Source organism: Ptychodera flava, chromosome 1 (assembly GCF_041260155.1).
Source record: "Ptychodera flava strain L36383 chromosome 1, AS_Pfla_20210202, whole genome shotgun sequence".
NCBI classification, from domain to species: Eukaryota; Metazoa; Hemichordata; class Enteropneusta; family Ptychoderidae; genus Ptychodera; species Ptychodera flava.
Window position 1 is genome coordinate 36,266,379 of NC_091928.1, and position 27,682 is coordinate 36,294,060.

The 27,682-nt window shown below is 37.7% G+C and overlaps 1 protein-coding gene and 1 long non-coding RNA gene across 2 annotated transcripts; one reads left to right on the plus strand and one right to left on the minus strand.

Moving 5' to 3' along the window:
- The first annotated feature begins 327 nt into the window (after positions 1–327).
- Positions 328–1,105, plus strand: LOC139136316 (uncharacterized). The gene is made up of 2 exons (XR_011553180.1): positions 328–465; positions 939–1,105. It is a non-coding gene; the product is annotated as an uncharacterized lncRNA (long non-coding RNA).
- Positions 1,106–15,726: 14,621 nt separating this feature from the next.
- LOC139144514 (cytochrome P450 20A1-like) lies at positions 15,727–24,145 on the minus strand. The gene is made up of 9 exons (XM_070715215.1): positions 24,112–24,145; positions 22,810–22,955; positions 22,331–22,498; positions 21,311–21,377; positions 20,509–20,688; positions 19,856–19,979; positions 18,272–18,386; positions 17,154–17,218; positions 15,727–15,979 (listed from the first exon to the last, which is right to left on the minus strand). The coding sequence occupies exons 1-9, from the start codon at positions 24,143–24,145 to the stop codon at positions 15,727–15,729; spliced, it is 1,152 nt and encodes a 383-aa protein (XP_070571316.1).
- Positions 24,146–27,682: the final 3,537 nt, after the last annotated feature.

The window sequence follows — 27,682 nt, forward strand, 5'->3', positions numbered from 1 at the left end:
CTCAGACGGTCGCTATTGACAACGACGAACATTGTATCAAGTTATTTTAAATAGATTATCGATCGAAAATTTGTTTTTCAATGGACGGGCCGGGCGCTCGTGTGTTGAGGTCACGTTATAACATTTCCACAATAACCCATATATTGACTTATACACTTAAATATCAACATTGAAGGTATCCGTTGGTTTCCTGTACTTAAATTAAATCGACGACAATTTTTTTAGTTTTGGTGATACTTTTACGTACGTTTCGGCACATTTTGGCGCACCTCGCAGTCTGAACGCTGGGGGTGCAATTTGCATATGCAAATGCCATTTCCTTTCGAACGGCACTCAGCAGCTCAGTCTACACTGTGACGGTTGGCTGGCTAACATCGTGTTTCAGTCGCTCCCAAATCCTCATTTTTTCGCCAATAATTATCATTGGAGACCAACTTCATCTCTTCAATATTGTTTTCTGAGAAGGTAAGTGACTTTTCGGGGCTCTGTTTGAAAAATTAAAGTGAATTTTGCGATTTCAGCGATTTTTCATAGTACGATGTTACATGTCGAGCGCGGACTTGTGTTGCTGTACCAACTACGGTAGCATGAAATTAAGGCCCAAAATCAAGCATATCTCGTGGAATTATACTGTGAATTAGCTTTTTGCCGCAAAATTTCGTCTGTTCATGCCAGGAATTTGATGTTGGGGCGCAAAGTTCGCCGCTGTGTTTTGCCGCTAAAATCCAATATGGCGCCAAATCTACTGTACGTTTACACACTGTGTACTCGCATACGCTCATAGTGAAATATATCCCAAAACTGTGCGTATTTTTAGGTCAAATGTTGCTTTTTAGGGGAAAAGCTATCATCAAGTGAAACTTTTAGGTTGCAATACGTAAAATTCGTGTCACAGTTGTTTTTAATTATTTTCCTCTTTTTTTTTTCCTTTTTTTTAGAGTCATCACAGTCCGAGGATGGCTTCCAGCCGGGGCTTCCCGTAGAAAAACATGTGCATGTGACCTCATGGTGGTTCACTTTTCAGTCTTTTGACGTAATTTTCGTGTCTGATTTGTCTCTTCAGGTGACTTCAGGTTTATTTAGAATAAAGCCTGTCTTTGCAGTATATTGAATTCAGGACTTATTAATTTTCTGGGTGAACTGTTGTGTTCTGTTTTTGAGAAAGATGGGATATTTTTGGGCATCAAAGGTGAAAAGGAGTAGTTTGACAAGGAGTTGTAAAGATGCCCTACTTGGAAAGGTATGGTGCTGTAACCATGCCAAAAATGGTAGCAGCACATTAATAAAAAAAATCAAGAGGAGTCTGTGTCTGAGTGCTGAGAGTAAACACAGCTTGCTTGTAATTAATGAGCATCTGCTGCAAGCTAATATTGGGAAGGCAACTCTGGAAAGCTCAGTTCAAAATATTGAAAAAATTGGAAATGCACGGTTGTCGAAATTGCTGACAGTAATGCAGGTTTCAGTAGGACGCACTGCTACTTTTGCCAGACAACATGTACAGCGATATTTGCAGTTTCTTCAGCTGGTAAATAGAATTCACTTGCCCTACATATTTCAAAAACAAGAAGTGAGAATGGCCAATGCATCTAACCAAAGGAGGAATCTCCTGTTATCTATAGAGAAACTGGCCAAAAACAAGAATGTTCATAGTTCAAGGCACAAGAAGTTTTCAAATAATCTTACTTTGATAAATAAAAGATGGCAACTTTACTTTAAAGCCAAGCACATCATAAAAATCTGATCTTGCAAGATATAGAGACAAGATACAAAAGGCTTCAGACCAACTTCAATAATCCAACATATGTGGTCAATGTCAAATTTCAAGACCAAATTTTCACCTTGCCAGTTACAACAACAATTAATGAATTAAAGCCAAGGTTGCCAAAAAATTAAATATGAATGAAGATACTTTCAAGTTATACCTCAATGGAAGGCCTCTGAAATGCATGGTACCATTGAAAAATTCCACAGTATATGTACATGTTTCTGGGAAAGGGGGAGTAAAGCCTAGAGTTAAGGAAGCCCACCCTGATGTTACTGAGTGTGGGCCATGTGGTCGGTGTGCAGTGACACAGAGCATTAGGTGGCATCACAAACTTAAAAAAGATGAAAAATATTTAGAATGGTTGGCAGCAACTTATAAAATGACACCAAAAGTGTGTATTTGTAATGCTTGCAATCATATCATTGAAAGAGCCTATAATAAGTACAATCAGGGTAAAGCTATGGGTGATTCTGAATGTGAAAGCAAAGACAATAGAAAACGGAAAAAATGCAAATGTTTTGTGTGTGATGCGGAGAGTTGGAAGACAACTTATGTTGATGACAAGGGTATGTTTGTGGCCTTGTTCAATTTGTTTGATGAAGATAAATTACCAGATGTACCAGAAAATGCTCCTCTATGTGAATCACATTACTCAAAATGGGCTGCAAGGCACAGGGTTCATTGTACAATGCCAGACTGTGACAGATGTCTATATGGCAACGTTAGACACCCACCTGATGCAGAGTTTTTACAAAAACATTTTGATGACCATGGTGACTATCAAAGTTTGAAGTTAGGTAAAGATAGTCCAGTGTGTATGAGTTGTTACATGAAGTTGTATCGTCTGATCTGTGCACTAAAACAACAGCATGAGGGTATATTTTCTGACAATGAAAGCCTTAGCAGTGTCTTGACTACCCTGAAAGAGAAACTGCACAATTATTCACTGTCAGGGGATATTGAGGAAATTGCTCTAACTAGGACAGGTTTAGTAGTTGGAAAAAAAACTCTTTGATAAAGAGCCACTACTGCTGACAGAAGTTAAATCCTATTTTACAGAGCAAATCATAGAACTGTATAATAAGAAACATGATAGAGAAAAGCCACTGTCATACTACACAGACAGATCCTCCACATTTGTGAAGCTAGAAATGAGTAAAATTTTTGGCCATCATATATCATTTTCAACAATAAATCAGGAGGAACTGTACAACAAACTTTAGTACTCTTATTTTAAGATATGGTGTTAATGTCAAGGATGTTTTACATAGACAGTATTATAATCTGACCAAAACAATTAAACAACTAGAGGACACTTGTAATAAACTACAAAAAGATTTGACTGGAGAATCAATATCAAAAAGTCCACACCCAATGGCCATTCTGTTATCTGCTGCTGAAAATTTGTCTGAACGATTGTATACACAAGCAGCCAATTTTGTGGAAAAGTACCAATCTCATGCAAATCTGTCTTCTCTCAAGATACATGATATAGTTAAGGAAGTTGACCCTGTTCTGTGGAATTTTCTATTTCTGGTGACCCAAAGCAAAGGTGAACGCTCAAAGATTTTTCGCACAAACTTTACCTGGACAGAGCACTACATGGATTTTACAAAACTGAGTCCATTAACAAGCACAAACGTTTCCTTCAAATATTTTACAATTTGTGTCATCTGTTATATATGAAAAACAAGGAATGTAATTATCCATTACATCTCCTCCTTGCTGATAACATTGATTCATACAGTGGCTCCTCAAAACTATCATCATTGCTTAATTCCTTTGGCATTATTTGCTCAAAAGCAACAGTGAGAGATCATATGAATCAAGTGGTCCTTGATGTTTTAAAAGAACAACATGCTAGCAGTTTTACTGAAGATTCTTTCTGTGTAGCTTCATTAGATAACTTGGATATTGGGCAACCATATGCAACTGTTACACCTAACTTCAAGAATAGGGGTATACATGCAACTTCCTATCAGGCAGTTGAACCCAAGCCAGAGTCTAACAAAAACACTAGTGAGGATTTTATTATTGGAAGTACCAGGCTGCGTTCATTCTCAGAGCTGCAAAAGATTTGTGTGATGAGAGACAGTAGTTCACTGTTTAGATGCATTGCTGTCTTATGTTCTGTCAAATTGAGAACATGTAAGAGAAATGATATGAGATTACCCTGTGATGAAGCTCTTTCTGAAATGGAATATTTTTTGTCGTGTACAATTCGCCAAACTTTGTCATCCATCTTGGCTAATGGTGACTCATATAAATTCTTTGAAGAAACCATTCCAATGAATGAGCAATTATTTCTCTTAACTCAAAACTTTCCTGATTTTGAAACTCGTGCTGAAAAGCTGGTCTCCCCAGATATACCTGGTGATTATTGCGAGTTAATTTGCCTTTCATATGCTGTAAAATGTCCAGTTAAAGTCTTTTCTGCTAATGGTGAGTTGCAATGTAATTTTGGATCTTGCTACTCTGATGTGGAACCATTTTACATCATAAGACATTCCTATGGGGTATTTGACCTGGTCCTTTCCAAAGATAGATTGAGTGATAATTTTGAATTAATTGACACAAATGACACTATGTCACTTAAATCCTGGTATATTTCAAATCAGCGTTTGCTTAAACCTGATCTTCTGATTAAGTCAATGGATGAAGTATATGGTAATCAGTTGTTTCCATGTGCTAGTGCTGCTAGTAATGGTGATGAGAAGCCACCTGAACGAAAGCGAAGGAAAACTGTGTCAAACATACAGGCAGTCAAAGATACTACTGATGACAGTCAACACTTTTTACCCACAGTTAGTGGAAATTCATTTTCAACTTCATCCAATATTACACTTGATGACTTTAAATTGCTAGACAATGAAAAACATGCCTTTGACATACTTCAAAAACAAACATTTCTATATTGTCTTCAGAAACAATCCTCATATACATTAAATGATAAATATGCATTGCCAAACCTGAGAAACATGATTTCTCATGCTGAAATTCCAGTTACTGAGAAGGCAAAGGCTGTGTATCTTGGCGTGTTAAATGAACCTTGTGACAGCATAGACACAGTGAAACATGTGATTGAGAAATTGTATTCTGTGTTTAATATTGGGAAAAGACTGAAATACCTGGTGGTCATTGGTGACGGAAAAACCTATGACCTTTTAATAAAATTGAAACACGAGTATCATGATGAGCTTCACTGGTTAATTTGCTTTCCAGGAGACTGGCATTTATTAAAAAACACTCAGCCTGTGCTGTTTAAGATCTATATGGATGCTGGTCTTAAAACAATAGCAAAAGAGACCTACAAAGAGGAAGGCCTGCTGACATCACTTTTGCTATGTCAAAATTTTAAAAGGAGTCACAGGTTTCTCATGCAGTCCTGGGAAGCATTTTACAGGAAGCAGGTGGAAGCATTTTTGAATTCAGAAATTGTGTACCTGAACAATGGAAATGTGACCTTGACAGTACAGCAATTATGAAAGAGGTTTTAGAAAAAACACTGACCATGGAAAACCTGTCCAATATGGATAATCTGGATGAAATTAAGAAAATCCAGGACAGCATCAACTGTAAACTTGCTGGTCTGGAACAGGAATTTAGGGAGTTTGTTGAGGAGTACAGTGCAAAGGATGAAACTTTCCAGTTTTGGTCTAATTTCATACACAGAGATTGCTTGTCATATGTGGGATTATACTTGGCTTTTAGGAGTTCTAATTGGGACTTGCGAGTGGGGGCTATAAAAAAATTGGCACCCCTTTTCCATGCCTTTGATAGGAAAATTTACTTAAGACTTGTTCCACAACACTTAGCAGACCTGTTGACAATGCCGCAAAATATACTTGGCCACTTAAAGAATGGTGGATTCACTGCTTCATTTACAGGGCTCAGTTGGAGGCAGTTAGCCCTTGATGAGGCCCATGAGTCACAAATCAATTTACATGTGAAAAACTCTGTCTTCAAACCTTCACCGGACTTGCTTGATAATATTGCTGTTTATCTACCCTACAGGGCAGCTTGTCAGTCCAACATGATGACACAGATTGTTCCTGAAAGAAAAACTGCCTTGAAAAAAATAATACTGAGAGATGATCAAAAATCAAGCAGAGAACTTGACGAGCAAATCTGCATCAAATATTTTAATAAAATAACTGAAAGTAATGTCTTCAACGTTGACAGCATTCCTAGTAACAGAGGTTTAATGAAATTATTTTCAGGAGAAGTTGCTTCAGGTTCAGTTTATGATGATATGTGTAGTTATTACAAAACTGGACAAACTGCTTATGAAAATTATATTTCTTCTCGGCTATTAAATGTGCCCAGTACTGCTGCCCCTGTCAGGATGAAAAAACTAAAAACATTCACAAGTGTACAAGCTGTGAAGAGAAGAATTCGCACAAATGAACAAGATAAAAAATTAATTGACTTGTGTTTGAAGAAGCAAATGGCTTTTTCCATAAAGACAGGCAGTCCGATCACGGCATTCAAACAGTTTATTCCACTCCCAAGGGCTATTTGTCAAGCTGATGGCTCCATGTACCATCAATCTACAAAGGCAAATGCAAAGAAATTTCTGTTATCAAGGTATGAAAAAGAGTGTGTAGCAATTGACAAACTCCCAGAAGGTTGGATTCCTGATTTGGTCATACTTGAGGGTATGTTTATGATAAACAGTGCACCTATTAGAAGCCATCATAAAACGTTTGGTGATTATTTTATGTATCTCATGAAAAGATGGATTCTGCCTCATTTTAGGAGGAACACAAAAGCAGTCCATCTGTTGTTTGATGACCCAAAGGCACTATGTGGAGATCAACCTAGCCCCAAAGAAATAGAGCAAGGTCGGCGTGATAAAGGAAAGGTCACCAAATGTAAAACTGTTGAAAATTTGACACTCCAGTCTCCTATTCCAAAGGAGAGATGGGCAGATTTCATTGGAAACAGGGACAATAAAAGGTTGTTATAAATCTCCTCAGTGAAAATCTGCCTGGTTTAATCAGACAATATCTAGTCCCTGGGAAAGAATTTGTCACTGCTGGCGGATACACTGGTGACAAAAGTGGCAAAGCTTACTCAATAATGTTTAATACTGATGCTGTTGAGAGTATAGTATATAATGCAAACCATGAGGAGACAGATACCAGAATCTGGCTAAATATTACAAAATGTAACTATGCAAAGATTCTTGTTTTCTCACCTGATACTGATGTCTTTCACATTGGTCTGCCATATTTCAATTCAAATGACCTTAGTATTTTTGAAAACAATGATTTCAAAGAAAAGGACATTTTTGTTCAATTGAAATCAGAAATTGGAAATCAGTCTTTTTTGAATCTTAATAAGCTTTATCATGCAATCTTAAGAGATCCAGACCTGGCTGACATACCACAAATACATAGGGCTAAATGCATCCAAACAATCTATATTGCATCCGGTTGTGATTTCATATCATTTTTTGTTGGTTATGGAAAAGCAGCTTTTCTCACCACATTTTTTCAACATGCAACATTCATTGCTGGAAAAAGCTTTGGCCCAGGTAATTTGGCCCAGACAGACAGTGAATCTGGTTATTTATCCTTCCTCCGCCTTGTAGGAACAATGTATTATAAAAGGCATAATGCTGAATTCGGGAAGGAATATTCAAACCCAGAGGATCTCTTTAAGACACTTAAACAAGACAACAAAAATCTGAGTGAAACAAAATTACATGAACTTTGGGTAGAGACAATAAGAAATGGTATACAACCAAGAATACGACACGAAGATGAATGTATTCCAAATGCAACTGCGCTATACTATCACTGGCTTCGCTCTTGTTTTGTCTCAAAACTTTGGAATCAATCTCATTCCTCAAAAATTTTACTGCCAAACTACTCAGACCATGGTTTTAAGGTCTCTGGAAATAAGCTTTCAATTTTATGGGATAGTGATGACAATTTTGCACTTGTTGAAGCCAATGTAAGTCAATTTACTAAAGGTTGTAGCTGTAAACTGGCTGTAAAACCAAACACTGCGGTTGTGTAAAGTCAAACAAAGCTTGTGGACCTGCTTGTAATTGTAGAAATTGTATTAACACTGATAGTTGTTCTGAAATGCTGTGTCCTGACATTGACAAAGTAGCGGCAGAAGCAAATGAATTAATTCAAGATGAGATGAATATAGAAACTGAGGAGATAGAAACAGAGATAACCATAGAGACAGAAGAAGAGTATGAATTACCAGAGGAAAATATAATTGAAGTGATAGAAAATGAAAACAACTATCAAAATTCAGACTTAGACATTTCAGATGATGACCTTGAAATCGAGTAGCACTGTACCAGCTTTTTTATATTTATTTTACTTTGCTCATCTTGAGATTTTTTAACAATCGAACTAGTAACAGACTTTAAGATACATAAAACAATTTATAAATTCTAAAATTCTGAGACAAAAAAAATACACACTAAAGAACTGTAGTTGTAGTTAACGTAAAATTATTCTCGTTTGTAAATTGTAGAGGCCATCTCATCTGTGGTGAATGTAAAATGCCCACTCTAACAAGTGCTAGAAAACGGCATTCATAGGTGAATTTTTAAGACGAAGTTTCGCCAAGGGTCTATTGAAAAGTGTACCATTTCCAGTAAAATAACACTGTGAAGTTAAAAATTGGTATACACACTCAATTGTTACTGAAAAAAACACTGCTGAAATTTGATCGGTGTTCAAGACCCGGAAGACCATTTACTAGCCCCAGTTCTCCTTCATAGACAGACCCAAATCGTGTTATGCAACAGAAACCACTCAGTATACACATCGACAATCTTTTGAAGGCAGGTTTATTTTTACATGAAAAACTGTTTATATCAGAAAAAATTACTAAAAAACACATATTACCTATAACATTCACTCAGGTCCGCGGGATAGCATCAATACAGGCATGTTTAGGCGACCCATGCTAGCGTGACCTCTGCATACTACTGCGACCTTTGTTTTGAAATGAAAACGAGGCTATTTTTCTGAGGGCGCTGTTCAAATTACACCCTAGCGTTCAGACTGTCGGCGTAGTTTGGCGCCATTGTGACGGGGGGACTACACGCGAGTGAGCGAGACAACAATGTATCAATTTTCGGACAAAAGGATATCGATCGATAACGTTCACTGCACGATTACAGTGGAGACTCTACGCCCGTTCGCCTCTGTTCTGTGTTATTCTTGCCGTTTACTGGGATTTTCATAGTTAATATTCGCCAAAATTTGGTATAAATTACAACAACCTGACTGGTATTTGGTCTGTATAATTTAAGAGACGCTAACCGATTAAAATGGGTCAATATTAGACCCTGATTCTGCATATGCAAACGCTGTAAGATCGCCATTTTATTGAGGGCAGGAGCAAAATTAAGCGATCGGAAAAATAAAATGCAACTAAACAAGTTTCGTCGAGAAATTCAAAAAAGTAAAACGACATCAATTTTGTATATATATCAAGGAAACACCGTGCCACTTTTCACTATAATTGGTTCAGAATTGAGAAATTTGAACGAGCGATAGTTGTACGGTCTGTTCAGTACATTAAACGCAATTGTTTTCTATGGGAAATCGAGCAGAGTAGACACATCGTAAAATGAAAAATACATCTGAAAAAAACAGTTGGTTTAACTTTTTCATTTCGCTGTTATTTTTTATAATATTTGGTATGACACATATCATGAAGGGTAACTAAAACTCTATGGTTTTATTTTTTTTAGTTTCCCTCTTTTTTTATGAAATGACGAGTTGAAGATCGTTTTGCTGTTGACTGTGTTTTTACTTGATTTTGCATATGTCTCTTATCGCTTACGTATTTTTGGAATTCCCTTGTGAAATTCTTCCCAAAATATTATAATTGTAAGGGCAGCATATACGGAAATAGGACCTGTTGCTCTTTCATTAATAGTCGCGCCAGCGGCTTACTGACTACGCATGCGCTTATTCATAATATACTATGCGAGTAACCGGAAGTGTACCCTTCTTTCTCATGATGGGCGCCGCCATGTTTTTTTTTTGAGTACTCGTAAATAAACAAATACGAAACAAATTACTATGATATAACATGCCTTTTATAAAATATCCTCTTTTATTAGCCAGTAAATGTTATTATACACCTTGTCGCTGATACAAAGTATCGTTGATATAGATAAACGGAGAAAACTGTCGTGCATATGAACGGGGGCATACGCAAAGAATGCTGGGATTGAATTATAGAAGAGCGCCCCCTGTGTCAATAATTAGATTCAAAAATTGCAAGTTTTTAGACGGAACGCTATAGTTTTTAGCTTGCAAGTGGAAGGTGGGCAGTGCAGTTACCATTGCAATGATAATTATTGCATAATACGTACCTTGTTTAACGCCATAGGCTGTTATCATTGTAAAAATTGCCAATTTTTGTCCAAAATATTTACACGCTACAGAAAATCTATACCTGCCCTGCTGCAGGGTTTGACGTCGTGTAAGTACGTGAACTGCTTTCATCAGAGGGAAACTGGGCATAGTTGTCATATAAACGTTTATGAAGTAACAATTACAGTTTATCATGAATCAATACAAATAACATTGCAATCTTAACCCCTGGTGCGACACCAAGGGCTCAGCCCTATATAATATTAGTCGCGCCAGCGGCTTACTGACTACGCATGCGCTTATTCATAATATACTATGCGAGTAACCGGAAGTGTACCCTTCTTTCTCATGATGGGCGCCGCCATGTTTTTTTTTTTGAGTACTCGTAAATAAACAAATACGAAACAAATTACTATGATATAACATGCCTTTTATAAAATATACCTCTTTTATTAGCCAGTAAATGTTATTATACACCTTGTCGCTGATACAAAGTATCATTGATATAGATAAACGGAGAAAACTGTCGTGCATATGAACGGGGGCATACGCAAAGAATGCTGGGATTGAATTATAGAAGAGCGCCCCCTGTGTCAATAATTAGATTCAAAATTGCAAGTTTTTAGACGGAACGCTATAGTTTTTAGCTTGCAAGTGGAAGGTGGGCAGTGCAGTTTACCATTGCAATGACAATTATTGCATAATACGTCCCTTGTTTAACGCCATAGGCTGTTATCATTGTAAAAATTGCCAATTTTTGTCCAAAATATTTACACGCTACAGAAAATCTATACCTGCCCTGCTGCAAGGTTTGACGTCGTGTAGTACGTGAACTGCTTTCATCAGAGGGAAACTGGGCATAGTTGTCATATAAACGTTTATGAAGTAACAATTACAGTTTATCATGAATCAATACAAATAACATTGCCAATCTTAACCCCTGGCGCGACACCAAGGGCTCAGCCCTATATAATATTATTTAGATGTGCAGCAAGGAAATACGGCGAAATTTTCAACATGACGCGGGAGGTGAAATTGACTCTCCGAACGCGCACTCCACGTATGTGTGGCAAAAATTCGGGACGCTATATACCGTACAAAATGGGGCGCCTTTGGGCCGTAGTGCACTAGCGTCTCTTAAATTATACAGACCAAATACCAGTCAGGTTGTTGTAATTTATACCAAATTTTGGCGAATATTAACTATGAAAATCCCAGTAAACTGCAAGAATAACACAGAACAGAGGCGAACGGGCGTAGAGTCTCCACTGTAATCGTGCAGTGAACGTTATCGATCGATATCCTTTTGTCCGAAATTGATACATTGTTGTCTCGCTCACTCGCGTGTAGTCCCCCGTTCACAATGGCGCCAAACTACGCCGAGGTGCGCCAAAATGTGCCGAAACGTACGTATAAGTATCACCAAAACTAAAAAATTGTCGTCGATTTAATTTCAGTACAGGAAACCAACGGATACCTTCAATGTTGATATTTAAGTGTATAAGTCAATATATGGGTTATTGTGGAAATGTTTATGACGTGACCTCAACACACGGCGCCCGGCACAAGCGGCGTCCAAACAAATTTTCGATCGATAATCTATTGAAAATAACTTGATACAATGTTCGTCGTTGTCAATAGCGACTGTCTGAGAGCGCTGTTCGATAGAAATTATGCTTCGCGGAATAACGTACACTGAGGCATACCTCGGAGACATATGTGAGAGAAAAACAATTGAATGCGACGCAGACTTGGAATGCGGAGACATATGTGAGAGAAAAACATTTGATTGCGACGCAGACTTTGAATGCGGAGACATATGTGAGAGAAAAACATTTGATTGCGACGCAGACTTTGAATGCGGAGACATAAGCTTATGTGAGAGAAAAACATTTGATTGCGACGCAGACTTTGAATGCGGAGACATGTGTGAGAGAAAAACAATTGATTGCGACGCAGACTTTGAATGCAGAGACATATGTGAGAGAAAAACATTTGATTGCGACGCAGACTTTGAATGCAGAGACATATGTGAGAGAAAAACATTTGATTGCGACGCAGACTTTGAATGCGGAGAACATTTGATTGCGACGCAGACTTTCAATGCGGAGACATATGTGAGAGAAAAACAATTGATTGCGACGCAGACTTTGAATGCAGAGACATATGTGAGAGAAAAACATTTGATTGCGACGCAGACTTTGAATGCAGAGACATATGTGAGAGAAAACATTTGATTGCGACGCAGACTTTGAATGCGGAGAACAGGTAGTTTTGGGCCACCGTAGTTTACAGTCGTAAATGAGCCACGAAAGTTCAACCGCACTGAAAATACTCACGACAGACAAGGTTGAAGGTGCACATGATATTTCCGATTTGTACCTGTCAGTGCACAGGTCATGATCGTGTCTGGTGGCACCGATGCGGTGCGGGTTTCAGATACAATGTACCATCCAGGGAAAGTCAAACTTTCGCTTAGGTTGTTAAAGGAAGTTTAGTTCTATTTAGGCAAGCCAGGAACGAAAATATACGAGCAGACGACGGAAATACCTTTGAAATGTTTTATTCGTACAGCAACAAAATCACGAACGAGTTACGACACTACAGCTTACAGTGTACTCACTTCATGTTTTCACTAATCCGCTTACTGAGATGGTAAATTCGGCATATTTGACGTCTGGGAACATGTATAATTCTTCGAGATAAACTGACTGGTATGGGTATTATATCCACTGTATGTGCATTCAAAGATGTCGCAGAGCTGCTTGCTCTCTGTGCTCTCAGCTGTTCATATTCGATAGAGTTTGAGCGTGGCGCGAGTATTTTGACCCGATTTTGGCGGCCTCATAACTTTCACGCAGGGATGAAGTTATGTATCAAAACACGAAAACACACCCATTTTACAAACTCCCGCCTATGTTTTACATCCACCGTCATTTTAAACTAAAAATAAATCTTCTTCAAATTGTGAAAACCTGTGTCGACATCGTAATATCTAAATTGTATGCTTTAAAAGTGCTCTATTAACCTCCTTTGAAGTGGAATGGCCCAATAGCGGAATAATATCAAGAAGTGATTCGTTGTCATCACTCCTTAGCAACCAACTTTTTATAAGTACAGCCTGGAGGAAGCAAGGTCGATTTCAAGTTGATTTCGTCGCTAATTTCGAGCGTCCGTAGGAAAACAGTCATAACCAAAGCATGCATGTACGATAAAGGGTTATTACACGAAGTTAGGGCGATACCGCGTCGTATTCTCGTGATGTGTCCGTATTTTGACTCGTTGCTGCGCAACTCGTCAAATACGGACACATCACTCGAATACGACGCGGTATCGCCCAAACTTCGTGTAATTATTATTATTATTATTATTATTATTATTATTATTATTATTATTACTCTTTATTATTACTCTTTATTTTAATTAGGGTAATCTGAGTTACAAATGAATTGTAATTTACATCAGAGCCCTCGTCAAGAAAGCAACAAATCAATACAGTAATAACCCCTAAATATCGCCTGTTCCTGTGTCGTATCAGCATGAGTGTCATTTGTGCTGCGTCAGACATGAGACGAAGTCGAGTGTCTGACTCAGCACAAATGACACTCATGCTGATACGACACAGGAACAGGCGATATTGGGTAATAAGCCAGTAAGTGTTATTATCCACCCTGTCGCTGATACAAAATATCGTTAATATCATGCATAAAAACTGGAAAAAGGGAGAAAACTGTCGTGCATATGAACGGGGGGGGGGTCAAACGTAAAGAATGCTGGGATTGAATTTTAGAAAAGCGCCTCCTGTGTCAATATCTAAATTTTGAAATTACCAGGTTTTTTGGGGAACGCTATAGTTTTTCAGCTTGCAATAGGAAGGTGGGCAGTGCGGTTACCATTGCAATGGTAATGATGGCATAATATCGTAGGATGTTAGTAGGCTGTTATCATGGTGAAAATTGCCAATTTTTGTCCAACATTTTTACACAAATCTATACCTGCACTGCTGCAGGGTTTGACGTCGTGTACACTAGGCATTTTGCTAAATGGCTTGACGGGTTAATGTGGTGTTCTCTGTAATTATATTTTATCACATCAATACAAACAATATTGCCAATCTTAACCTCTGGCGCGACACCAAGGGCTGAGCCCTATATAATTAGTACGTTCAGATTGACGACTTTGCGTCGGCCCAGGTCCAGACCTGGGCCGGGGCCGATGTAAAAAACCAATCTGGACACGCTGAGTCGGCCGGGCCGACTCAGTTTGGTCCCGGTTGAAAGGGGGGGGGGGTTCAGGGCCGACTCAGGGCCGACGCAAAATTTGGTCCGACGCAAATCGCCAGTGTGGACACGTTACGTCGGCCCTGGTCCCAGTTGACCAGGCCTCCGCCATGGATCGAAGTTGAACTAGTCACCCTATTCGCACAAAACAAACGACGTTTGAAACTAAAGTTTACACCTATCGAAAGTTTTCAATCCAGTCTTTACATTTTAATATCATCCCATGTACGCAGAACTTCCCACCAACCTTTGTTCCGCAAACGAGACCATGTCATTCGATTCCACAGTGCACGTAATAGACTAGAGAGGCATGTCAAAATGCCGCGCACTGGTTATTTCTCCACCGCGGTCTTATATATACCATATGCTCATCCAATAAATAGTGAAGATCTCTCCGATGATTAAAAGGGTGAGTGGTAGTCATATTTGCCCTTCTTGTGCGTAAAAACACAGGAAAATCATGAACAGTAGAAACAGCGTGCCATATTCAAATGCGCCATTTTGAACTTTGACAGGTCAGAGGTCACAAAGGAAGGTAAAGTTACGCCGGCCCTAATTCTGGTACCGGTAAGTGTGGACCTGACCAAATTTAATCCCAAAAGGACAATTATTTTGCGTCGGCCCAAATTTCAGTTGGGTTGCCAATGTGAACAAGATATATATTAGATGCTATCATTGTTTAATTACCATTCAACATGACTCTACTTTAAAATTATGACAAAACATATGGGCTGGAAATTTACACTAAAAATTACAGAGCTGTTAATTACAAAGCTATTAACTGACTATTTGAGATTTGACATCCCGTAAAATATTGTACTACGATTTGGCATGCTTTTAAAATATTTTAATTACATTGTTCTTAAGACAGATTAAATCTCAAATATCACAGCTGACCGGAACAACGACATCAGGCGTCTTTGTTAGTCTTTTTAAAATCAGCTCTAATCTTGCGAGGATGTGTTTTATAACCAGGTCTATACTTTCTTAATACAACTTTGCCGCCACCAAATGTTGTTGTTCGTCAAGGCTGGTGTTTATCACCTTCTTTGTCAATGTTTTCAATTAACATATAAACGTTTAACTTATTTCGCCCTCGTAACGCTTTTGGTTGTGACAGATGGAGTTTTCTCCGTAACTTTGGATTTTTCTCCGTAACGGCAACATAAGAAAGATAAGAGTGGACTTTCGATCAACTGTTATGCTCAAAATACAAAACTTAAGTCATTTGATATTAAGTCATTTGATATTATGATACTGTTTGTGTTGTCAATGCTTACATCATCGTCGATTTGAGAAGATCTGGATTAGGTAGTTGTCATTCTCTTTTTTCTAACGTGACCTTAACTTCATCGCTCGGCAATGTAACGAAACCGTACTTTCGCTTTATAGTTTGACCTCCAACCAGGTGAAATTTGAACTTTCTACAAAGTGTTGCCAATAGCACCGAAGCCTCGGCGTAGGATACGCGATATGCTGGACAAATCCTCTTGCCAGCGAATCCAAATGGAGAAAATGCCAACTTGTGACGCTCTGCAACTTTTTCAGGGAGAAATCGGTCAGGGTCGAACCTGTGTATGAAAGTGAAGTGAGTTTTATTAATCAGAGGTAATCGATAGCAAGCGAGTGTTAAACCTGAGGAGGCATCATGGGCCAGTGGAGGAGGCATCATGGGCCAGTGGCTAGAGCAGTGGACTCACGATCAAAGAATGGTGAGTTCGAGCCCCGGCATGGCTGTGGTGTTGTGTCCTTGGGCAAGGCACTTTATTCCTCATTGCTTCTCCCCACCCAGGAGTGATGGTACCTGGTAGGACAGAGGTTGTTATGTGTGCGTTTAGCTCTGCTGCGCTTATTGGCTGCACATGTGAGCTGTTGTCTGCTCCCCAGGGAGTTGAGTGGTATCATATTAGGTCCAGTGACCAGGGGTAATAATAATTGTAAAGCGCCTTGGTCACATCTACTTGTGGATATGTGCGCTATATAAGAACCAAATATTATTATTATTATTATTATATTATAAACCTCTGATTTTAGTTAGCGCGAGTTTACAGACGCATGCACAAATCAATTTTCACCACGACATACAGCTTGTTGACAACGTTATATGTCTATGTGTACCACTGTGGTTAAAGGAACGGTTGTTACAACATTCTGTTAGTTTACATGACTTTTCAACTTTTTAAAACCTTTGGCCTTGAAAAGGAGGGTCCCCCTTCGAACGTTATCATAGTGCGGGGTGTCACACTGTTTTTCGTTTTCAACGACTAAGGGGTCAATCACTTTTGATGTTGAGAAAAAAGATCCATAATCCCGAACCAAAGCAGTGACTAGTTCCTTTCCCGATATCGTGTGCTCCTGTGTCGTATCAGAATGAGAATCACTATGAATGCAACAGACACAGTGAGACGAAGTACAATCGACATGAACCCTAGACACATATTTTTTTAATCAGCAATGATCTAAACATTCCTATCACTAAGCGTTTTCTTCAATAATGACGATCTTGCATTATCGTTCAAAATTTGGGAAAAGATGGACATATGTTACCTAAAAGTGATCGATATCTAATATTGAGAATGACCTCCGTACAATATGCTTACTTTATGAGGAACTTTAAATTCTGGATTTAATTTCACACAATCAAGGCTTTGAAAACTTCGACAAAGCTTAAACAAAGTAATGTAATGTTTGGGAGCCATCAAATCAATTTCCGAGTGGTTTCTACGTTTTACAGTTATGATATACCTTTCTGGGTCAGGCCATACGGTCTTGTCTGCCGACACAACACCTAGAGCCAGTAATACTCCAGTCTGCAAAGAAAAAGAGATAAACGTATAGGAACTCATTTTATCATACATTAATATTTGGCAAAAATGATAGATTTGTTTCTAGTCAGCGCGCGCGTTATTTTTGGACCCGCACGTCATCCGTTTTTTGGTTACATACTTATCAGCACAGTTATCCTTAATATCTCTGTCTTGCATGTCCAAAAATGCGAAAAAGATGACTGCAGTATTTTGCAGTCGGTGATAAAAAACAATAACTGTTGCATCAACAGTGCCAAGCCAGTATTGTTGGAGAAAAAAAGGGAAATCGCATCATCGCATCATGTTGAGTGTCAAGGACCAAATTACCAAACTTTTTGGCCTCATCGCAAAAATAATGAAATCATCCAAATTCACATGGGATGATAGTCAAATTTGATTGACTCTTGAAGGTTACCGGAAGAATTTGGAAAAAACCTACCCTCGTTATAGGGACAAGATCGAATTAGGGACAGATAAAATTGTCATGCAAGTCTGCGGTTTGATTCATTGATAAAGGAGACTATCCTCGTCCTTATGTTGATCAAAAGTGTATTCTGTTATGCTTCAGGCAACCCGACTTTACGTGTAATTTTGTTTTTAAAGCGGTATGCGCCTCGAAAGTGCAAGACCCAAACTTTTGCTAAAACTTTCTCCGTTCGTTTTCGAAATGAAAAATAAAAATCAGGGGTCGCCGTGTAATTTTTTTCTAGAGAAACGAATTACCCAAGATTTACCAATGTTTAGAATTTACAATGGCCGCCATCCCTGTGTTAACTCTATGGAAATGAAACAAAGTGTCGATTTTCAGAAAAAACTTATTGAGACAGTAAACGTTTTTCTCTTTTCCCATGGCTTCAAAATGAGCTCCAACAAGTGGTAGATCAGAAAAAACTGCAAAGGTTTGAGAGTCCGAATATCTGTCCCCGAGGCGCATTTTACCTAAAGAGAGCATATTCCGAGTGAATTAATCAGAATATTGATACGCATTTGATACAAGTTGTTGTCCATGTGGAAAGGTAAAGCACACTTCAGCTTCTAATACTTTTTCGTTCTTACTCCTTTTGGAATAGTGTAATCCAAGACTTTCATGTCCTCTTCGTAATTCACTCTTGCAGCAAATAGGCCAAGTACAGAGCAGCGTATGGTTTCATCTATAACCCTCTTAAGATATCTATTTAAAAGAACATATTAATCTGTATCACCTTTTGATAGACTTTTTTCTCCATAGACAATAAATTGTTGTTACGAAACAAACATTTAAGTTTACTTAAAGCTAGATTTTAAAAGTAAAAGTTAAATTCTGTAGAACTTTGTTAGCAAACTTGACTTAACGCCTCCAAAAGAATGGAAATCTACTGCAAGACTTCTATTTTGACAAAAATACTATAATATATAAGAACATTTCCATTATAACATGTATAAATGGAAAATTGTTCTATTTTACTGTCGTTAACGGAAGTTTTAATGTAGCCAAGGTAATTTAGCTACACATGTACGGGAATGGGTGAGTGCGAAAGCAACACGATTTCATCAAGATAGAGTTTAGGAAAAAATGACTTAATTTGCTTATCTTCCGATTGGAGTACAACATAGGTAATCTCGGAATGGTATAAGGCTGTGTTCACAAATAGCGGTGTGGGGAGGGGGCTGAAGGAATCGCCATTGAAGTTTTTTTTTTCAGATTGTCCCTCAATACCTACGAAAATTCAAAGTCCCCTCCTCCAGTCGATATGAATAATTTTCTCAAGTTCCCGCTAATTAGCATTAGAGATGAACACACAGAAAAAATAAACACGTATAGACCCTTTTCATAAGTCTAGCGCCCTCCTGTGACCACTGTGAATTTGAAGTCAAAGCGAGCCACTGGGGAAAACCCTCCAGCCCCTGCCCAGGTTTTTCCCCTGTGGCCTCGCTTTGACTTCAAATTCACAGTGGCCACAGGAGGGCGCTAGACTTATGAAAGGGTCTATGGGCAGTTCTGCTCGCAGATGTTCGACCCTGCTGTTATTTGCTAAAAATTGTACATGTTTAGATTTTTTCGAGATTAAAGTCATGAAATGTGACAAAATGGTTCTTGATTTTAATTATTACTTACATTAGAATAGTTGGATTACACTGAAATGTTATTCATTCTTCATTGATTTCAACCTTACACCCTTTGGAATCGGAATATGTAGAAAGTAAAAGGGAACAAAAGATATTTCAGGTCTTCCCATTAAATAGTGCAAACTTTCAAGCCATCTCTGCTACCCCCCCTCCAATTTCTGAATCTCCCACCTCACCGTTTTTTGTAAACGCAACCTAAGGCTCCGAATTCGCATCTCTGAATCTTCTGTTCGGTGATTGAGTAGTGTAAGGGTCAAAGAAACTCCTTTGACATGTATGCGTTCGTATAAATCCTTGACATGTTTGTTTTAGTTTAAATTATGACACAGAGATTGTAGCGTGACATGGGTAATTGTAACGTATCTAGGGAGTCTGACCAACAGCCACCCTTATGGTGGCGGCGCGCGGTAAAGGACTAAAAGGGTCTCTTAAGTCAGGTTACGGTCTTATCAACGAAACGCTAAAAACTGTGTGTGGAGGTTGGGTTAGTATTCGTCTGAAAGTTGAGACAAATGTTCATAACAGAATGATTACCTTAACTGACTTTGGTTTTTAAAGTCGACACTTCGTTCATTCCCGAGGACTTCAACTAGTTCTTCGTGAATCTTGTTCTGTATTTTCATGTCTCGTGCTAAAAAGTAGATCATCCACACAAGCACTGGGAGAAGAATGATAAATCCAAGGTGCCATGTTAATTTGTCGAAGCATGAAGATTGAAAAACCGACAATAAGTGTCTTGTCAGATTTATAAGCTCATACTTAAGCCACTTGGATGGTAAGGCATACAATCTGCAACTTAGACATGTTTGACATTCATTATTTTAGCAGCAACAGACACATACCGGTAAAACTTTATCCTATCTTTATATTACTTTGCAAAGTGTAAAGTATACATTATTAAGGCAGGCATATTAACATCACTAATGTGTTTATTACATGAGCGTACGTAGTTTTGTCACATACTACGATTCCGGTGGTCCGGCCGGGAAATTTGCAAATTGATAACAGTCTGAAACACAACTTTCTCCCATTGCCATGTCTCCAGTCTTGCCAGTGAAAACTCGAAAGACCGCAAAAGATTTTATCTTTAAAATAATACATCAATACTGAGAGAAGCGCCTTCTACCGGTTGCAAACAATCATAATAATCTTAAACCTATATTCAGGGGAATATTTTATTTACTCACTGTAGGCAGTTGTATGGTAACCACCAAGGAAGTACAGGGAAGCGTCACTATACAATAGTTCGTCAGTTGCGCAGAAGTCAATGAGTACATCAAGGAAGTTCCTATCTTCCTCCCTCAGTGGAGGATTGTCACGTCGGTGTTGAATTGCTTCTTGTATAATCCCACGCCAGGTATTCAAGGCTGAATAATGGTGTAAAAATGTGAAGTAAGGTTTACACTAACAGGATCACCCATAACGCAATAGTTTTTCTTATTGATTGGTTTGTTAATTCTTTTGTTTTTTTGTGTTCAAAACACTGAAAGTAACAAATATAGATGATCAAGATCAAAAAAGCATAATAACAGACAAAGGTGCACGTATTTAGGCCTACGAAACTCATTCTGGGAAAAAACATAAAACAAGCTGATATTCTATGGCCGATTTCGCGTCTGTAACAGGATTTGACAAGTCGTGAGAGAGAGAGAGAGAGAGAGAGAGAGAGAGAGAGAGAGAGAGAGAGAGAGAGAGAGAGAGAGAGAGAGAGAGAGAGAGAGAGAGAGAGAGAAGGAGAGAGAGAGAGCAGTGGAAACGCAAATCGCAATCTTTTTCAGCAGTTATTTTCAAGCAATGCTTCGCCGTATTTATCGAAATATATGCGCCATTTGTTAATGTTATTAGCTATGAGAATCATGCAGCCTACTGTGGAAGATCCCCTGCTGAGACTGGAGTTGTGGTCCATGTAGAATCTGGGATGGGTTGTAAGATGATGCCTAAAGCCGCGGCGGTAATGTTGTTTACAGTGTAGTATAGAATATAACAAACCCGTATTGAATTCCTCTTCATTTGCAGGTCCAACATTAGATATCTTCTGGTTGAGCGCCTCCATGACCTGGAACAGGAAAAGATGTATGTACAAGGATGCCTGTGCACATACAAACCTACCTACCTAGCTACCTACCCTTCCAGCCGCCTAGCTACCTACTTCCTGCCTACCTACCTACCTACCTACCTACCTACCCACCTTATAGGCCAATGTGTGAAGGATGGTCTCACGAGTTGTTTTCAGTACGGTTATTATCAAAAGTTGCCATTTACCTTTATAAACTTAAACGCTTAGTTTCCAGTCTCTGCAAGGATGCTGCAGACATTGTGGATGGCTGTTTCCTAAATCATATATATTGTGCATCGGGACAAGCGTCTCACAGCTACCGTGCAACTGTGTGACGGACATTCCCAAATCGCTATAATTTCGACTTTTCCCCATAACATTGGACTAAACAGGTGCTTAAGCATACATTTATTCACAAGGTTTTATGTCCTTGTACAATATCAGCTTCGGTAATGTGCTTGGCACTACGCGTCTTGGACAATACCTCCCCTTTAAGATGCACTTGGACAAATATCCTGGTATTTTGTGAACCACCTGATATTATATTCCAGTGGGGAGTAGGCATAGTTTTCGGAATTACACTTCCTTCAACTCCAAGTCACATGAGAAGGCATTCCTTAAATCTGTATCTCTGACAAATCAAAATATATCGAGACAGAATAATAGTTTCAATTTCTTTAAGACCAAGCTAAACAGGAAAATTTAACTTTTGTAGTTTGAAAGTGCAAATCATCCATTGGCTAATAAATATATGTATTTTAAAAAGATATTTTTTTCCTTTTACTTCGAGGGGTTGACAGACTTTTACCAACGGAAGTTTCGAAATTTACCGTACACCAGTAAGCTTAGTCTAATACCTTGAAGCAGAACTGCATGAAATTGCAATTCAAACTATATTTACGATTCGTCCCTACCCTTAATAATCTCTAAACATGCAAGATAATTGCACTTACAGTCTCGTAGTTGTCGCGCAACTCAATGGCTATCTCTTCGTCTTTGAAGAAGTCGCCATAAAACACGTTACCGAAAGCCTTGCTTACATACAGTGGCACGTGTTGCTGCAGTGAAATATTTTCACGGGAAGGAATGGAGGACAGCTTCTCCGCTGTCTCATCAGCCATCTTTGGAAAGAAAAAAAAGGTTTTTTTTTATGCAGGTTTTTTCATAAATGTTTTTGTATGGCTGTTTACTTACATGCATAGGCAATTACTTGAATGCTAGTGTGTGTACTAGCTTTGTGCATGTTTTAACCCATTATTTCTATCCGGCTTTACGAACTGTTCCAAGCTATTTTGTGCAGGATTGTTTTAAGAAGGAAACGTGAGTGCTCTTATCTTAACAAGGGATTTCAAACCGTCTTCTAACTTACTGAGGAGGATTAACGGAAACTGCCATTTTCAAACAAACATGAATATATGTCGTACTATTTTACCTCTTGAATACATTTGTAGTAATTCTTCACTGCCTCGTTTTTGAACGGAACATCATAAATCTTCCTTCTAAGTTTGCCATCTTTACCATTGGCTATCTGGAGGCTGTTATCACCGACTAAAGGCCTCAGAAAATCGAACAGATCCACTGCAAGGGAGGAAAATTGGCCATTTTGACATGAGCAATACGTTTTTGTCTTATCTGTTTTGCTCCATTTGCGAGTAATGTCGACGTTGTACAAGTACGTATATTAATCACATTTACTTGCAAAGTGAGGCACAAACGTGTATTACATTTGACACTCTGTCAAGTGTTTAGTGTATTTGGTTTGTCACTTTAGTTCGAGCCTTCAGAAAAGATTGGCATTAGAAGAGTTCATTTTGTCCGTAGGCCGGAGGGGCCCCACGTGCATCCCCCACATCTCTACTACATGGGTATTCTTTTGTTCTTTAGGACCTGCTGAACAAGAAAAAAGATTTTAACATTGGATATTTTGGGATGCACTACCTATCTGGGCTGGTTTTTGATTTGCATGTACCGCAAAAAATGGCGAAAATGGGTAGGGGTAGGGGTACTATATCCTCCCCTACATTGAGTAAACTAGCATGAAATAGCACAAACCATACATTTTTGGAAAGCTCAGATTCTGTTTTTTATGAGCAACACCAATTTTAGCAAAATTATTATTATTATTATTATTATTATTATTATTATTATTATTATTATTATTATTATTATATTATTATTTTATTATTATTATTTTATTATAAAGCCTTCAGAAGAAGAGAAATACAAAAACTAATAAAATGATAATTTAAAAATCGGGTATTAAATGAAAACACTCGGTACAAGACAAAAAACCCCAAATTTAAAATGGTCTTAATAACATATTAAGAAGATGACGACTGTATATATCTTTGGCAAGTAACAACTGGCGAATGCTGTCAGTCAGCTCATCTGGCCTTGAACATGTCTTCATATTTTTAAGGATCGATTGAGAATATCGCTTTTCAAAAATATACCGCAAAAGTGAAATACCATTTCTGACACAAATTCTATTAACACGTGATACTAAATCAGTGTGACCATGCAATCTACCACATAAATACATATTCAAAAAATGCAGTTAAAAACAACGTGCACGAGATTTATTACTGAAGATGAATTTCATCAAATCAAGTGATTTCAAGAGACGTATCAATTTTTATAACATTAATTGCCTTCAGGAAAGAAGTACTTCTACAATATTTATGAATGCCAAACCCAGCTTATAATAATTTTGACTGGATTTTTTTGGCCTCACTAATTGATGATGTGAACATGTTGTACTGCGACATTTTGTAATATGACGCATTTTGTAACAACTTACGCAAAATGTAAAAAGGGTATCAGTATTTTGTAATAAAATGGTCTACGCATTTTGTAATAAGGGTATCAGCATTTTGTAATAAAACATTGTTTACGTGCTTTGTAATAAGGGTATCAGCGTTTTGTAATAAAACGCGTTTTGTAACATTAGTTAACGCATTTTGTAATAATTATAAATATCCGCTGATATTGTATTCCTTCAAAATGCTTTGTGGTTTCTGAATACGTAAAAATGTAATAGCATATAATGATATCGAGATTATATCTCACTAACAGTGCTAGGTTATCATATAAGGGGGTCTGAGTTGACAGTCAAAATGCAATTGAAGACAGAATGATATTTATTGTATGCGATGTATAATTGAGAAAACAAACTGAGAAAGTTTTAGTAGGTTTTACATACAGTACTGTACTTTGAAAAGACAATATACTGCAGACCTTTCTGCATTTTTTCCCTCTTCAATGTTACTGTTGGTGGATGACAAGAGGAAGGCTTGGAGATGACATACAGAGCTCAGAATATATTAAAAGACAGCGACATCATCAACATTGACAGTGTTGTGTTCTAAGACCTAATTTTACTATACTAATGATGTATATGCCACAAAACCAACATTATCCAGAAATGGTTCCCTAATGACATTTTGAGAGTTTCGGTCTGATTTTTAGGGCGTTGCTACATTATTTTCACTTTTTTTACTAGAGAAAAACAATAAATATTGTTTTTGGTTACAATAAAATTGTGTATTCTTATGTTTTTGCATGTATATTGGATGTAGTTTTCAAAACTCGAATAATCAAATTCTGAGTTTGCAAAATGATATTAATGTTAGTGTACACTGTGATTTGAACAAAGCTTTTATTGGGTTCATAAAAATGATGTTACAGACATTTTCTTGGAACCATCGGTTGTAGACAACAGAATCTAATATACATTTAGACATAATTGAGAAGTGGGAAGTGATAAATTCTTTTGAATGTCGTCAGAAAGAGAAGCAATATGTGAAAATCATTGTAAATTTAGAATACTGGTTGCCATTTTGAATATTTTATGAGGTAATATGACCAGCATTTGCATATTTTTGGGGCAATTGTAATACTACAATTCCAAACATATCTTGTAATTGTGGACAAACTTTGATAAATTCAATAGTCAGATGTTATAAAATAGGATACCTTGACCTGTCTGACCCCTATTCAAGGGCGCTCTGTGTAATTCTTCACTTATGAGTAAAACAAGAAAATCTGAGTAAGTTTTATCAAATCTGTGTAAAGTTTATCATAATATATAAAGTTTACATCAAAGTCCATGGTCATTGGACTATATTTTTGTGATTTAGCACTGGGATATGATCGATATCGAATATCTTTTACTGGAAAATTGGAAAAAAATGTAACAATAATGATAAATTTATATTGTTGGCGGCCATTTTGAATACCTAATTAGGTCACGTGACCAGTATTAGCATATTTTTGGGACAAGTGTGTCATTTTCATTCAAAATATACATACTTACTGTAGGAAATATTTCATAATATTAGGTGCTGGATGTTATGTTACATTATGCTTCGACCGCCCTAACACTTATACAGATCCTTTGTTTACATTACACTTAGCAGGTCAAAATGATACAAAATATCAGTGTTTTTTCAATTTTTTTGTCACAATTTTATTTCAGTCCAAGCGGACGTGATAGAAAACAGGTTTGGTGATGAAAAATGATATGAATTAATGGGGAATTCCTATGAAAAAAAAGAAATATGTTGAAAAAATACAATATTTTATATATTGCGCGGCCATTTTGAATACTTAATGAGGTCACATGACCATAATTTGCATATATTGGGACAAGTATTTTATGGTGTTTCCAAAAATATAATGGTATGGGGGACAGTCTTTGTTAATTTAAGAAGTCAGACGACATTCTAGATGGTACTTCCAAATGTCAACTCCACCCCAGGGCCTTGGGGTGCAAAGGGTTAAAGTGGAAAATAACGTACGAAAGGTTGCAGTATTCTAAGCAACTTCTATACGTATGATATGCGTTTCTCTAAAGCTGATTGTCGATAATTTACTTTAATAAGATGGGAGTGGCACGTTAATATGGTGAAACATGTGCACTGATTGAATGGTTGTAGGTGTTACCAATCGAGTTGTTCCACTGAAAGTTCAGTTTGTTCAAGTACGGAAGCTAGGATGTCTACTGTTCGTTCAGGCTGTATTTGTGTACGCTCATTTCAATCGGAGATCGGACTGTTGTAGGTTTTGTGAAGTTTGGCATCATCGTAATGCTTATATTTCCGTTTCTTATGTATGTGATTAGGCTACGCTCACAAATAACGGTGAGAGGCAGAGGAATTCGGGTTGGGAGATTGTAGAGGGGTACTTGGAGATTTTGGTCAGCATATAGGGGACCTGAAATTGGTTCCCTTTAATATTTACGATTCCAAGGTTTTGAAATTAATTTAATGAAAATTTAATAACATTTAAATGTCATCCGATTGTCCAAAGTTAGTAATAATTTAACAAGATTTAGAATCGTTTGGTCGCATTTCCTTACTTTTATCTCGAAAATATCTTGTATTCTCTATTGCCTTGTTGTTGCATGATTGTTCTAATGTATCGTAATGTTTCGCGTTTAACAAGGCCCTTGAATGTTGCCGTTTGATTTCGTGAACCGCAATGTATCTGTTGGTTTTGTGTGTGTTTTGCAGTCGAGAATGTCCTCTTTGTTCCACCGATGACCTTTATAGATAATGAGGTCTAACGATATGATTTCTTGAGAAGAGCTTTCGAAAATGTGAAAGTATGATGCATTTTTTCATGTTTGATATGAATTCATTAAGCTCGTGTTGAGTTCCAATGAGAATCATGCATCGTTTCTGAATCTCAGTCAGAGCGATATTTGTTCAGTGTGTTGCTGAATTATTCTCATTTTGTCTTGTGAAATGTAATGTCGGGAATTTCTGGTAAAACTGGAGATCTCGTACCACATCCAAATACATGACGGTAAAATTCACTGTTGACTTAAAAGTGTTGTTTTTCAAGATTATTTTCAGCATAGCTATCATGTATTTTGTTGTTGGTTGTTTGATTATGCAATCATTTGATGATCTTTCCTGATTTAATGCTCTGTCGACTGATTCCATTGGTTCATTGTGCGTTGTATTAGTGTACATTGAAACAATGTCTAGTGTTACCAATGTCGCATTGGCCGGAACTTTTATTGTCTCAATTTTCCGTGTAAAATCAGTCGTATCTTTGATGTATGTTGTTATTTCTTCACGATTTATTTGAGAAAATAGTCAATGAATTTTGATCTGTGAAAGGTTGGACTGCATCATCCACTTATAATTGGGCGGCCCACGAACTTTCCTCGTGGGCGTCATTTTGTTCACTTGTATTTTTAGCATAAGGTACCAACTTTTAGTGGTGCTAGTGTTTTACTCTAACTAGAATAATCGCCATGGCTAATTAACACTTTATATAAAACAGCCAAACATAAT

What these genes read in the sequence shown, in the direction of transcription:
- LOC139144514 (XM_070715215.1), bottom strand. Translation starts at nt 24,145, where the DNA reads ATGTCGCAGTACAACATGTTCACATCATCAATTA. An exon ending in ATTACACTATTCCAAAAGGA is followed by an intron (nt 17,219 to 18,271) that starts GTAAGAACGAAA and finishes TTTTCTTTGCAG; the next exon opens with ACTGGAGTATTACTGGCTCT. An exon ending in GTATGGCCTGACCCAGAAAG is followed by an intron (nt 15,980 to 17,153) that starts GTATATCATAAC and finishes TTTCATACACAG; the next exon opens with GTTCGACCCTGACCGATTTC.